Source organism: Apodemus sylvaticus, chromosome 11 (genome assembly GCF_947179515.1).
Source record: "Apodemus sylvaticus chromosome 11, mApoSyl1.1, whole genome shotgun sequence".
Taxonomy (NCBI): domain Eukaryota; kingdom Metazoa; phylum Chordata; class Mammalia; order Rodentia; family Muridae; genus Apodemus; species Apodemus sylvaticus.
Window position 1 is genome coordinate 35,268,170 of NC_067482.1, and position 12,521 is coordinate 35,280,690.

General features: G+C 38.9%; 1 protein-coding gene across 1 annotated transcript in view; it reads left to right on the plus strand.

The window, feature by feature from the left end:
- The window catches only part of Chic2 (cysteine rich hydrophobic domain 2), a 42,295-nt gene extending 32,070 nt beyond the window's left edge, over positions 1–10,225 (plus strand). Inside the window, exons 4-6 of the mRNA XM_052198435.1 lie at positions 655–711; positions 873–932; positions 4,633–10,225. Of these exons, the coding sequence (XP_052054395.1) occupies positions 655–711; positions 873–932; positions 4,633–4,683 (168 nt within the window). The 3' untranslated portion in view covers positions 4,684–10,225. The remainder of the gene's footprint in view (positions 1–654; positions 712–872; positions 933–4,632) is intronic.
- The last annotated feature ends 2,296 nt before the right edge of the window (positions 10,226–12,521 follow it).

Genomic DNA, 12,521 nt, shown 5'->3' on the forward strand with positions numbered 1-12,521 from the left:
TCTGTGCAGTCTGCATTGCAGCACCCTGGGGAAGTAAGCTGCTCAACTGACACAGTACTGAAACAGTACTAGGGGATTACGAATTAGATTTTAGTCTCAGACACTACTTTTGTCTTGCTTTAAATAAGATTTGGCTCTGTTTGAAAACTGCACTAACCAGCACACTGGTTTTCTCGGCTAGTCCTAGAATTGGTTTGGTTTTGTAGCTCGTTTCCTTCTTTATTAACCTTCAGTTATTAGTGTTTTTAGACTTACCCTAAAGGCCAAATGTTTTTTGTTATCTAATGTTTAAATTATTATTGTTTTAAAAAATAGAGATTAAAGAATGTTCATTACTATTTAAATAGTGCAAAATGTTTCCTAAAGAAGTAGGGGTTTAAATTTAAATTTGGCAAATGATATTTGCTTTTAAGGCTAATAGTTTTAAATCAGAAGCTAGTAAGTGTAAAGTACTTTAAAAACATATGATATATATTTAAAAAAATTCAAAGCTGTTTGTGATGAGGTTGCTGCTTAGGGCTAGACCATGGAGAATACAGACCACTCTTGCTTTGTCGTGAATTTATACTTCTTCCCCTTTCACACAAAAAGCAGCTGCAAAACAGCTTTTCTAAAACCAGTCAAGAGTAAACTCTCCCCTCATTTGTCTTCCAGACACGAAGATCGATTGAGAAGTTATTAGAATGGGAAAACAATAGGTTATACCACAAGGTGAGTCCTGCGGGGAGCAGCTTCGTACTGTTGGGTCTGAATTGCACAGTATGGAAACAGATGCTTTTGTTGGACTGAAAATATGAAAGGTGGACGAATGGGGGAGTCTTGTGCCCAGGAAAGTGGAGCTCATTTCTCTTCTTTTGCATCCTCACGTCTAGCTGTGCTTGCACTGGAGACTGAGCAAAAGGAAATGTGAGACGAACAACATGATGGAATATGTAAGTTAGAGGGCTGTTTGGGCACTTCTCTATTAAATGATCATTTATTTTGTTTCTGATCTTATTCTTTCCATGATTATTAATCAGCAAAGGTGTCAGGAGCTTAATCTCCCTAGTGCAAGGATTTTCTACGGTTCACAGATGCCTGGGTTTCATGTGCAAGACTGATTTATAAAGTTATGAATGACTTGAAAACAAGGCTTCACTGTGTTCTGAAAAATAATAAATTAATTGCCAAGATAAAATGGCCTGAACATGTGCTGATGGAGTGTGAAATTTTAGATGCTGTATAAAGAATAACCACAACCTTGGTTACGCAGCACGTCAGATATGGCGTTTTATATAATGCTAATGAGTTTCCAAGTATGGAAGAGAGCCTTTCAGCCAAGCCGCTGGAGCCTGAGACGCCTTTATAGACTGGCTGTCTGTTCCTCATGGCTATAGTGGGTTTCCCAAAGTGTGACTAGAACATTGCTTTGTACAGTTACCTGAAATGTAAACAGATGTTGTCATCCTGTCCTGTCCTTTAAAGGATGGCTCATTTCGCCTACACATACATACATGTATATACACACAATTATTTTAGAAATTTATTGATGTCCTGACTTATTTGAATAATTGTTCTTATTTTGAAACAGAATACTTTAAAAAAATTATGAATTTATTAATTCTCCCTTGAGCTTGAGTGTTTTACTTTAAACATGAAGAACTTATTAGACTAAAGAAAAAGATTTAAGAAAGGAGGTAATTGTTGAAACTAAAATTAGTCTTTGTGAAAGACCTGCTATTTATACCTTTGAGGAATTTTCTCTGTTCCTTGAAAATAATTCTGTGTGTGTGTGTGTGTGTAAAAGATTGATTTTAAAAGTGTTTAAATAGTTGGAAATCACCATAAAACCATTTTCTGGTTCTTTCATTATCAAATAGCCAAATCTTTCTCTTCTTGAACATCAAAGATATTTTATGTGTTCTCTCTGCAACCTCCTATTTACTATTTGTTCACAAACTAAGTAATTCAGGTTTTATTTTTATGACATCACATTAATTTTGAGGTTGAGAAAGACTCATGCTGCTTCTTTATAACCATGAAAAGGGAACAGCTGAAAGACTCCTGTGCAGGCCCTGTCATTTCATCATTGCCCGGGAGAGGCCTGTTACCTGTCACGGGAACAGCAATAGCTCTTTAGGTCATTTCAAGGGTTTCATGAAACCCAATGCTTTTGCCTATATCTTATACAACTTTTTTGTTTAAGTACTTCCCCTTGATTATATGTTGACTTAATTATATTTTGACTGTTAGAAATAATCTACAAAAATACCAATGAAAACTATGTATTTTGTTGTTGTTATTCGGGTATGAAGTACTTGTGGGGATTGTAAACAAAATCTTTTTCAGGAAACTGTTCTTTAAAAACTAAGATAAACTCAAACTCAAAAATAGCCACGTTGGACTGGAGAGTTGGCTTCTCAGTTAAGAGTACTTGTTACATTTACAGAGGACCCAGGTTCATTTATCAGCAGCTCCATGTCAATGTATAACTGTGACTTCAGCCCAAAAGGTCTGACATTCTTTTCTAACCTCTTAGGGCACCAGGCATACACATTTTGTCATTGTGTGTGTGTGTGTGTGTGTGTGTGTGTGTGTGTGTGTGTGTATCCATGCAGGCAAATGCACATAAAATAATAAAATAAAAAATAGCCACTGTTTTATATTTTTAAAATTTATAATGTAAAATGGTATGTTTACCCCTGGAGCCTGAAATTTAAAAACACTACAGTAGAAGATGTGTTTGATTACCAAACTATTAATTCAGTGTGAACTTGCAAGTCATTTAAATATTGAGTCATTAACTTAAAGATCTACAAAGAACCTTTCCATCTGGTCCAATCTGTTTATGGGTGAAGACCATGAGAAACAGGGAAAAGGAGTACAAAAAAAAAAAAAAAAAAGAAGCAGGGTGAAGGAAAAAGATGCATTTTTATTTTATATGTATGAGTGTTTGGGCTGCATGTGCGTCTCTGTACTAGATTCATGCCTGGTGCCATTGAAGGCCAGAAGAGGGCATTGGGTACTCTGGGACTGGAGTTAGCATTGTGAGCTGTGACATGGGTGCTGGGAACCTAACCCAGGCCCCTGTAAGTGCAGCCAGTACTCTTAACTACTGAGCTCTTTCCAGCCCCGAGAACAACACAACGGTGACATCAGTTTCCCTTACACTTGGACAGTTTCAAACACGCATACGATGTAGATGCACTTGTCACCCTTCTCCTTCAGTCTCTCTTTCTTCTACCACTCCCAACTCCTCAGGAACCCTTCTTCCCAGCACAACTTCCTCCTGTTCATGGTTGCTTATCATTTCTTTGTTTTTAAAATTAACTCGCTGGGTTTAATCGGGGTTGCTGGCCTATGCATTGGTAAAGGACTGTTTACTGGATCTTGGGCACCTTACCGGTGCCTACGTGACTCCTGCTCTCCCAGCAGCTCGGTATGAATTGCCAGTAACTCCTCGGTAAGGGCTGAGGCTGTGTGATCCCTTTTCCACATGTGCCCTGGAATCTTGACCTGTAAAATCTAGTGCAGGTAACCACAGCTGGTGTGAGTTCAGGTATGCAGTGAGCATGGTGTCCAGAAGACAGGACTCTTACACTCTTTCTCCCTCTTCTGTAGGGTTGGTGTTGGTGGAGCCTTAGTTGTGGGTCCAGGGATGGGGATACTCTGCTTGGGGCTGAGCGCTCAGCAGGCACTCTCAGTGAGGGCTGTTGTCCTAGGATGATAATGAGGATCTTCCAAGTAAATAGTAGGTCAGAGACAAAGGCATGGGCTGACACCTAAGACTTTATGTTGGGCTACTAGAGAAAGAAAAGTGTTTTCTTTCAAAGGAGTGATAAGTGTTCTTTCCTGAGGCAAATCAACAAGCCAGTAGAAAATGAAAGTTCTGGCCTCAAGAGGTTAACTAAGCACATAATGAGATCCTCCCTTGTCAAGACAAAGTTTGTGAGAAAAATGAGTTCCCAACTTTAGAAAATATTGACATCAAATAAAATTTTAATAATAAAAATATTTTATCTATTTGTCAAAGGGATTTGGGGGAGTGGTGAGACTATGGACCCCTTACTGTCCTGGAACTGGTTATGCAGGCCAGACTAGCCTCAAACTCAAAGAAATCTCTGCCTCTCTGCCTCTGCCTCCAGAAAGCATTGATGAGGTTCTGGGTTATCAGATAAACGCCTGTTTTAATAACAGGTACATGTCTTTAATCCTAGCACTGGGAAAGCAAACAACTTGGTTTACATAGAAGCTACAGGCCAGCCAGGGTCACATAGTAACCTGCCATTATAAAAGAGAAACTTGAAATGTACATGGATTCCAAAAGAACATTCTGTGTTTTTTTTAGCATGCGTCAGTTATATTTGGGCTTCATTATGACATTTCCATAGTGTATAATGCATCTGGTCTGTGCGCATTCCTCTTGTCCCTGTTGTGTCCCTACTATGCCTCCTCTTCTTATTTTTCCCAGGCGTTCCTTCTGGTCTTAGGTCTTTTGGGGGTAGGGTGGGTGATCTGGTCTGGTTTGGTTTAAGGATATGACTGATGTGCCCACTGTTTCCAGTGGGTATGGCTGTGCCACTGATGTTGTTTTAAGGTTAAAAGAAAAACCTGTTTTAAGTTGTTTAAAACATTTTTCTTCTCTTTTTACAGGTCATCCTCATAGAATTTTTACCAAAGACACCGATTTTTCGACCAGATTAGCATTTGCTTTATTTATAGAGACTTTCCAAGTGTGTTGTCTTTCCAACGGTGCCTTGCTTGGTGCTCCCCTGCAGGTGGAATGATGCTGGTTCTACAGAATCGGGTGGTGTTTTTGTTTGTTTTGTTTTTTAAATAACCGCATGTTCTATGTGTGCATATTTGTCAAACTTTGCAAGTTATTTCATACAGATGTTTAATACTTAAGTTATTGTGCTCTTTTCTGTTATATATTCTGATTTTCAAGGATTACTTTTTGTATTCTCAAAAAAAAAATACATTCGAACTTAGCATAAAAACGGCCAGCCTTTGTTATTTTGTCAACAAGGTTCACATGTATAGTCCTTGTCAATTCCTTAACCTAGAAAAACATACTATCCGTTACAGCATGCTCATGCACTGTTTTTTTTTTTTCTTCCCTTTAGAATTTGCCACAATAGTTATGTGAAAACTGTAAGTTTTCTCACGTAGTCCTTTGGGCCTAAGCTGACTGTCTTTCCCAGAAACCTCACAGTTCCTGATACTTTGTCCCAGTAGATACAGCTTAGCTTTATGAAGAACTAGTGGCCATTTTGAAAATACCTGTCTTCAAAAGTGGTAATTTCTCTTGAGTAGACACATCCCAACTGGTGTGCATGTACCTATGGTTGCTAGAGTTGAGACTCAGCATAGAGCGGCTTCTGTGTCCTGATTCCAGGGGAGGGGCAGTGAGGATGCTGTGCTCCAGTTACTGTCTATTGCCCAGCAATGGACAGAAGTAGAGCATTGTCCTTTTTAAAGTTAGAAGTAAAATGTGTCCCAATCTAACATAATTATAGAATGGCTGTGTTTCTGAATAGTTTGGAAAGAAAACAAAATTCTAGAATTAAAAATCATCTGTTATTTGATACCCCACTGATATATAGTTATATAGAGCAGATAGTTACTAAGAAATGGAGGGTACATTTAAAACTATTTTCAAGTCTTCCCATTTACTTTCATCTAGTTACATCCTTTTTTGATTGAAAATTGAATATTTAAGTTCAGATCAGGTTAGCTTGTTGCTTTTAAATATACACATACATGTATTTTTTTTCTGCTTGGTTGTACATATCTCCACACTATAGATTTCTGAATGATCTATGTGTAGACTTTGTTTTTTATAAGCCTAAAATTATACACATTTTAATGTGTGTTAAGAACTTGTTCCATACAGTTGTGGTCTAGAGCAATAATGTGAATAACGTTTGAAATTATATAAACTATGCTTAATAATTTGTAAAAAGAATTGGTACTCTCCCTTGTATTAAACTTTTTAAATACCAATTTTGTTAAATTATATACCTATATTTTTAAAAAGTGTTGCTTTGTACTTCTTTGAAGTACTGTGCATACACACACACACACACACACACACACACACACACACACCCTAAATGAGCTAAATGCCAGTATCTCATATCCTATGTGAGACTTTAGGAATTGTCTTTAAAACTTTGACTTAAGGCAGTCCCCTGTCTGTGCCCAGCCCCAGCTCCTCCCCCCAACACAGGAACTTAACAGCTTGAGTCCATAGAAAACTCTTCTGTGAAGTACTCAGTGTCCAAAGGAGTTTAATGGTTTCACACCTTAAACGTGTGTCTAGCCAGGGTAGGTGGGAGTGTCCTACCACCATAATTAGTGCAGTTCAAAGTCATGTGGTTCCAAAATGCAGTGTTCTCTGTGTTTCAGTGTGAAATAATTATGTATTCACAGTGCTGAGTTAGCCTCAGGCTTCAGAAAGAGTTTATTTATAAGCTAATAAGAAATCCACTATGACCACACAGACTATGCAAGTGTTCCCTGTGTGCAGCTGTCTGTCTGTAGAGTGCCACAGTATGGGCTTGAGAGGAGACTGACCTAGTTAAGAGGTCATTCCCCTTATTGTCAGTTGTAGTTTCAAAATTATATTGTAAGAATATTTTCACAATTAAGTATAGGATTTTAAACACTTTTGTAACTGTAATTAAAAATGTCTTTAGTGCTGAAAAAATTCCTTAGACATGTACTCTCCCATACTTCACACATACACAGAAAAACTAGGGTGCGCTCTGGGCATATATCACAGACCAGTCATGCCCCGAGCTATAGAGTTTCAGGGAATAGCTCACAGGGTTACCATTTCTTAAAGCCTGAATCTAAGTGTGTACATGTCTGAGGCACACTTGTTACAATGAACCTTGGTAGCCAAGGAAATATTTAAAATGTTCCTTAGCTCCTGTTTTCTGATTTTAGGTTTGTAAATCATGAAACATAGGTTGTTTTTTTTAGACTGGCCAAAAAATAAAAAATAAGATAAAATAAAATTAAATTAAAAAAGGATTACTGGCCAGAAATTCCAATGTTTATTTATAAGCTAATAAATTACCTATTATCTTCTTTTGTATACCACTGGCTTTTTACAGGTAGTCACTATTGTATATAAACTCTTTTCTCAGAAAATGTATTTTACAAACTATTTTGCACACAACTGTGTATATTTGGATTAAAATAGCTATTGCAGAATCCAGTAGCAATGATAAAACTGATGTGACATTTTTAGCTTTGAGGTGACTTTGCTCTTCCCTCATGAAGGGTTCACTGTATCTATCCAAGTTACCAGCAGATACAATACCAACAGTATTTAATGACTAGATTCTAGTCATTTAGAATATAAACCACATAATTTTGTCTTAAAAATCTACAAAATAAATTTAACAAAACCTTGAATAGTAAAAAATAATTTCCATTAATTATAAGAATAGTTTTCTAAGTGAACAATTTTCAGTCAGTTAGAACCATAGCTTTCCCTATGGTAGTTTCATCGTAGTTAGGGAGTGTATCTGATTGCTTCCTTGTAGACACAAGCTAGCCATATATGCTTTGGAAAGCTCCCAGTGCAGTCGCATGTAGGATGCTAGTGGTGAGGTATGCAGTTGGACCTTTATCTGCATGAGCCCACTTACACTGGGTGTATATGTGACTCTAGACTTTCCATGGTGTTTGGCTTCACAGTTTGCCCTGTGAAGTTTAGCTGCATGCCTGATATTTCTCTATACAGATTTGCTTTGACTTGCTATTGACACTACGCCAGCATCCAGTCGTGGGCCTTCTGTCCTCGTAAAACTTGTGGTGCTGGGTGTGTTCCGAAGGCATGGTTGGTGATCCGTAGCCCTGTTACTGAACTATATTCTCAAGCACTGCTGCCCTCTTGGTAATCTAGAATTTACACCTCTACCTGGGAATAGTTGAGAATAGCTTTTCATTTCATTCCTGAAGACACTGAAAATGTTCATTCTTGTTTGCTTTTGTTCTGTTCTCAGATAGCCTTACTGTGTAACCTGAGCTAGCCTTCACCTCTCAGTCCCCTTTCTACCCCACCAGGTACTGGGATCACAGGTTTGTGCCAGGCTGATATTTCCATTATTTTGACAGCACTGAAAACAGATTTCAAGATGCTGATCCTGGTTTTGTGTTCTGTTCTGTTTTGTTTTGAAATGGGCTCCATGTAGTCCAGGGTGGCCTGAAGCCTTTTATGCAACTGAGGATTATAGGCATTGGCCATGTGCCAGCAAGGGGCCCATCTTGGTTTCAGGACATTTCTGACAAGGTCATCAAATTATTTGACCTCTTTATTTTTACTTCCTTTGCCAGAACAGGATGGTGCTGACTACCTCATGATGTTACTTTGTTCAGCGGTTGCTTATTTTTTCTTTTTATTAAGTTTTATGTGTGTGTGAGTACTTACTTAGATGTTTAGTGGTAATGATTTGGATGTACCTAACAGTGTCAGCATACTATTGTTAAATTGTGTGTTTAAAATTAGAAGTGGGGCACTCCCCATATGTACTTAAAATGTTTTATATTGTTTAAAGATTGGGAAAGTAGTAAAAGAAAATTAATGTGATCTTTTAAAATGTAGGTGCATCTGAGACACACAGACTATGCTCTCCCTTTGCAGTCTCAAACACAATGTTCTTAATTTGAGAGTTAACTGTTCTGTTTTTGAAAAATAATATAATGTCTTCTTAGCTTTGTATCCCAAGTATTTTAATGAACTGAACACCAAGTATTTAGTTTTTGGTGAATTAGCTAACTTTTGCTCTGTTACTTCTGTGTAAAGAAGCAGTGTCAACCAACCTTCAAAAGAAGATTCCCTCCCCCAGGCCGGAGGCTGTGGCTCAGTGGTGTAGTTCAGGCTTGACAGTCTTACACAGTGAGCAAGAGAGCGCTCGCTTCCTCCTGGTTCTGAGCAGTGAGACGCGTCCAGCTTTTTCTCTTGACATAGCAGATTTAAAAGTCTAGAAGGAAAAGCTGGGTATGGTGGTGCATGCCTATTCATGCCATAGCTCAGCAGGCAGAAGCAGGAAATTCTCTATGACTTGGAGGCCAGCCTAGTCTATGTACTGAGCGGTAGCTAGGCCAGCCAAGGCTCCAGAGTGAGAACCTGTCTTAGGTTCTTATTACCCCCACAAAACCCTAGAAGACACTAAATTGATAGGGTCATTCCCTCCATTAAGATTGATTTAACTAGGTGATAGCATTGCTGTGAATGGAGTCTTCATAAAAAGGACTTGCCTTCTCTTACTTTAGCAAACCCTTTCAATCCTGTTTCTTTCCATTTGCTGAAGCTCTTAGTGTTATGGCTTCACAGAAGAGCCAACCATCACCAGGAATGAAGACAAATTAGAGTCCCTGCATTGAGTAGTCTGACTCAGGCAGCCGGATAGAGAGTTCCAGACCACCCTCGTCCACATAGTGGGATCCATCTCAAACACAAAACAACAACAACAAAACTCCAGTATTATAAACATACTAGTAGTGGCAATAGAAATACGCTGGCAGAACTAGAAGACAGGATGCCAAAATCCCCCTTCCCACCCAGAGAAGTCCCTGCACTGTTACCCTGGGCTAGCTTACAAGGATGGCCAGGAGTGCACAAAGCCTTTTGCTTTCTTTTGTACTGTCTCATAACAGAAATTATTTGGAATTACACTGCTGCAGACGGAGTTTCCCTCCACTGTTGATGCCCTTTGAGGGGGTAGTAGGTGGCCACCTTGGAAACAATACTTTTTTATTGTTTTTTTTTTTTTTTAAATGTGATAACTTACAGAAAAACCTTCAAGTAGATTATAGGGAACTCATTCTGGATGTTCAAATGGGCATCAGCTAGTTTTCAGAACTCCCGCCGAGCGGGCGGTTCTGCTGAGTAAAGACGCCTTTCCTGCTGAAGCGTCCAGCTCACTCAAGCATGGAAGGAAGGCTGCTAACACTTTTCAAAGTTGACAAAGTACCCAAAGGTGAATTTTAAAAGCATATATATTTTACTATCATTCCTAACAAATTAAAGCCATTGTTAAATAAACATGGTCTGTTTTTCTTCAGTAACTTTCTTTTTGGTTAGTTAAGACTTTGATCCATAATTGAGAAGTTCCGTAGATGGGTGATGTTGCTGGGTTGTCGTCACGGTTGCGTGGTTTGTGATCTCTTGTAGGTTAGAGTAAAATGTATAACAATTTTAATAAAATTAAATGTCATGAACTATAAACTTTTCTTATAAAATTAACTCTTCAAATCCGATGTGGGGATGCACACCTGTCATGCCCACATTTGAAAGGCTAAGCTACGAGGATTTCAAGTTCAAAGCTAGCCCAGGCTTGGGCTACGAAAGTGAGTTCTGGACTAAATATTCAGACAAATCTAATATGAACTGGAGAATTACGAGTTTATGCTATGTCAGTTTGCTTGCTCTGACTGGTCGTCTGAAGGTTCTGTTTGTTTTTTTTTGAAGACAAGCTCACTCTAGTCTAAACTGGCCACAGACTAATGCTCTTCCCGCTTCAGCCTCCAAGTTAGGGGTTGTGGACATGTACTGCTACAGCTGGTGTAAACGTGTTGTTTTTAGCAGAATCAATTGTAAGATGTGGTTTCAACAGGTAAGGTGTGGCCAAATTAAACTAAAGCATAGCTTTTATTCTTGCAGAACGTACATAGGAGATGACGTAAAACTGAGTTTGTCCAGATCATTTCAAAGGAAACTCATGGGCTGGGCAGGTCTGTGGTCATGACTGAGTGAAGTCCACACCCATGCACACACCCACAGTCGACAGCCTTCTCACAAAAGTCTGTGGAGAACATACATGGACAGCCATATGAATTTTGAGTTGAGGACTTGGCATGGTGAACTTGGACATTTTGCAGCAGACATTTGTGAACTTTCACTTAGTGGTGAAACAGTGCCTAGCATGCTTGAGGCCCTGGCTACTGCTGTGAAAGAAAGGAAGAAGTGGAACAGTGTCGTTTGTATCTTACCCCTGGCTGCAGAGGTCTCTCATTGTCAGTTACTCTGTTTGGGTTCTCAGGTTCCCAGGTGAAGTCGGCAGCAAGTCTAGCCACTACCCCGTAAACACACACACGTGCCTGTATGTTATTGTGTAAAGTGACTTACCACACAGGGTTTGTTCTATTTGACCCAGATTCCAGTACATAGACATACCTACACATTCGATGCAAAAGCAACTTTCACTTCAAAGGGAGTGAGTTTCTTTTGTAGCAGCCATGGCCTGGGAGCACAAATGCAGCTCCCTCCAAAGTGTGCGTTTCAATATGGCAGCTCTCTCAACATTTTACAGTAACAGAACAAAGAAAGTCATCAAACGCATTGGTGGGAACACCATGTCGGTGGGGTACAGCAGTCAGCCGTGCGGCGCAGTGCTGTCTGTTAACGTTCTTAGCCTTTTAGTTGGTGGAAGCCAGTGGTGTGTTAATATACTTGAAAGGTTGTACCTGCTACAAAATGGTCACCAAGTGGCCAATGATAAAGGGAGCCCAAGAGAAAGTGTAATTAGGCTCTGACTCCCCACCACACCACATAGACACCAAGGCAGTTGCCAAACATAAGAAGGTCAGTGTTTGTTTTCATCTGTGCATTTGTGTGTAGGGTAAGCCACGTAGAGGTATGATTCTGACAGAAATACCCCATTCCATTTACTTCAAGATTATGTAGTATGCACTACAAGATTTTTTTTTTTTTACCTCCATTGCCTGAATTGTTTCACTTAAGATACAAATGCCTCATGAAAGTGCTACATGAAACATTTTAAGAGAGAAGCTTAAGTTTTGCATTTTTTGTTTTGCTGAATCATCTCTATTAGAGGGGTTTAGGGGACCTTGTTTTTTTTTTAATTGATACCTTATTTTCTGAAGTTCCATTCTTTTTACTGTTTTCATCCTAACAAAAGTGAGAGCATTCTCGAAGAATTGTATTCTACTTCTTTTTGCACAAATGGAGACTGCAGCAAAATGCCATTTTAAGATACAGTTAGTATCTTAGAATCCATTGCAGAAAGCCTAAGATAGCTCGACCTTTTGTACCTACAGTCTTAGATATTGTTAAATAGCCATTCAGTTTTCTTCACATTGTGTGTGATGAATATTTCTTAAGACTTTTTTGTTTGCTCTCCCAAAGAAATCAACCAGGGGAAAAAAAAACCTCAAAAAACAAAACAAACAAAAAACACCCTGTAACTCATGTGAAGCATGCAGGGTGTTGTAATTTCAGTTTGCAAAGCGCTGAGATACAATGTTGCTGACCCTAAAGCACACGATAGATTTAATGTAGCCAATTGTGGACTTTTGAAAAAAAGAGTAACTGTTCCCTGTGAGTTAATTTTGGATTTTTTCAAAATCTCTCTTTTAGGCTTTGTGCTGGATTCTTCCAGACAAATGCGTCTTCCATGTGGGCCAGTGTTCTGCTAAATGCTCTCCGTTCTCCTTTTGCAATCAAGACTATGTTGCTAAGGAGATTTCGCTTTTATTGGTGCCATTGATTTGTGTTAATACGT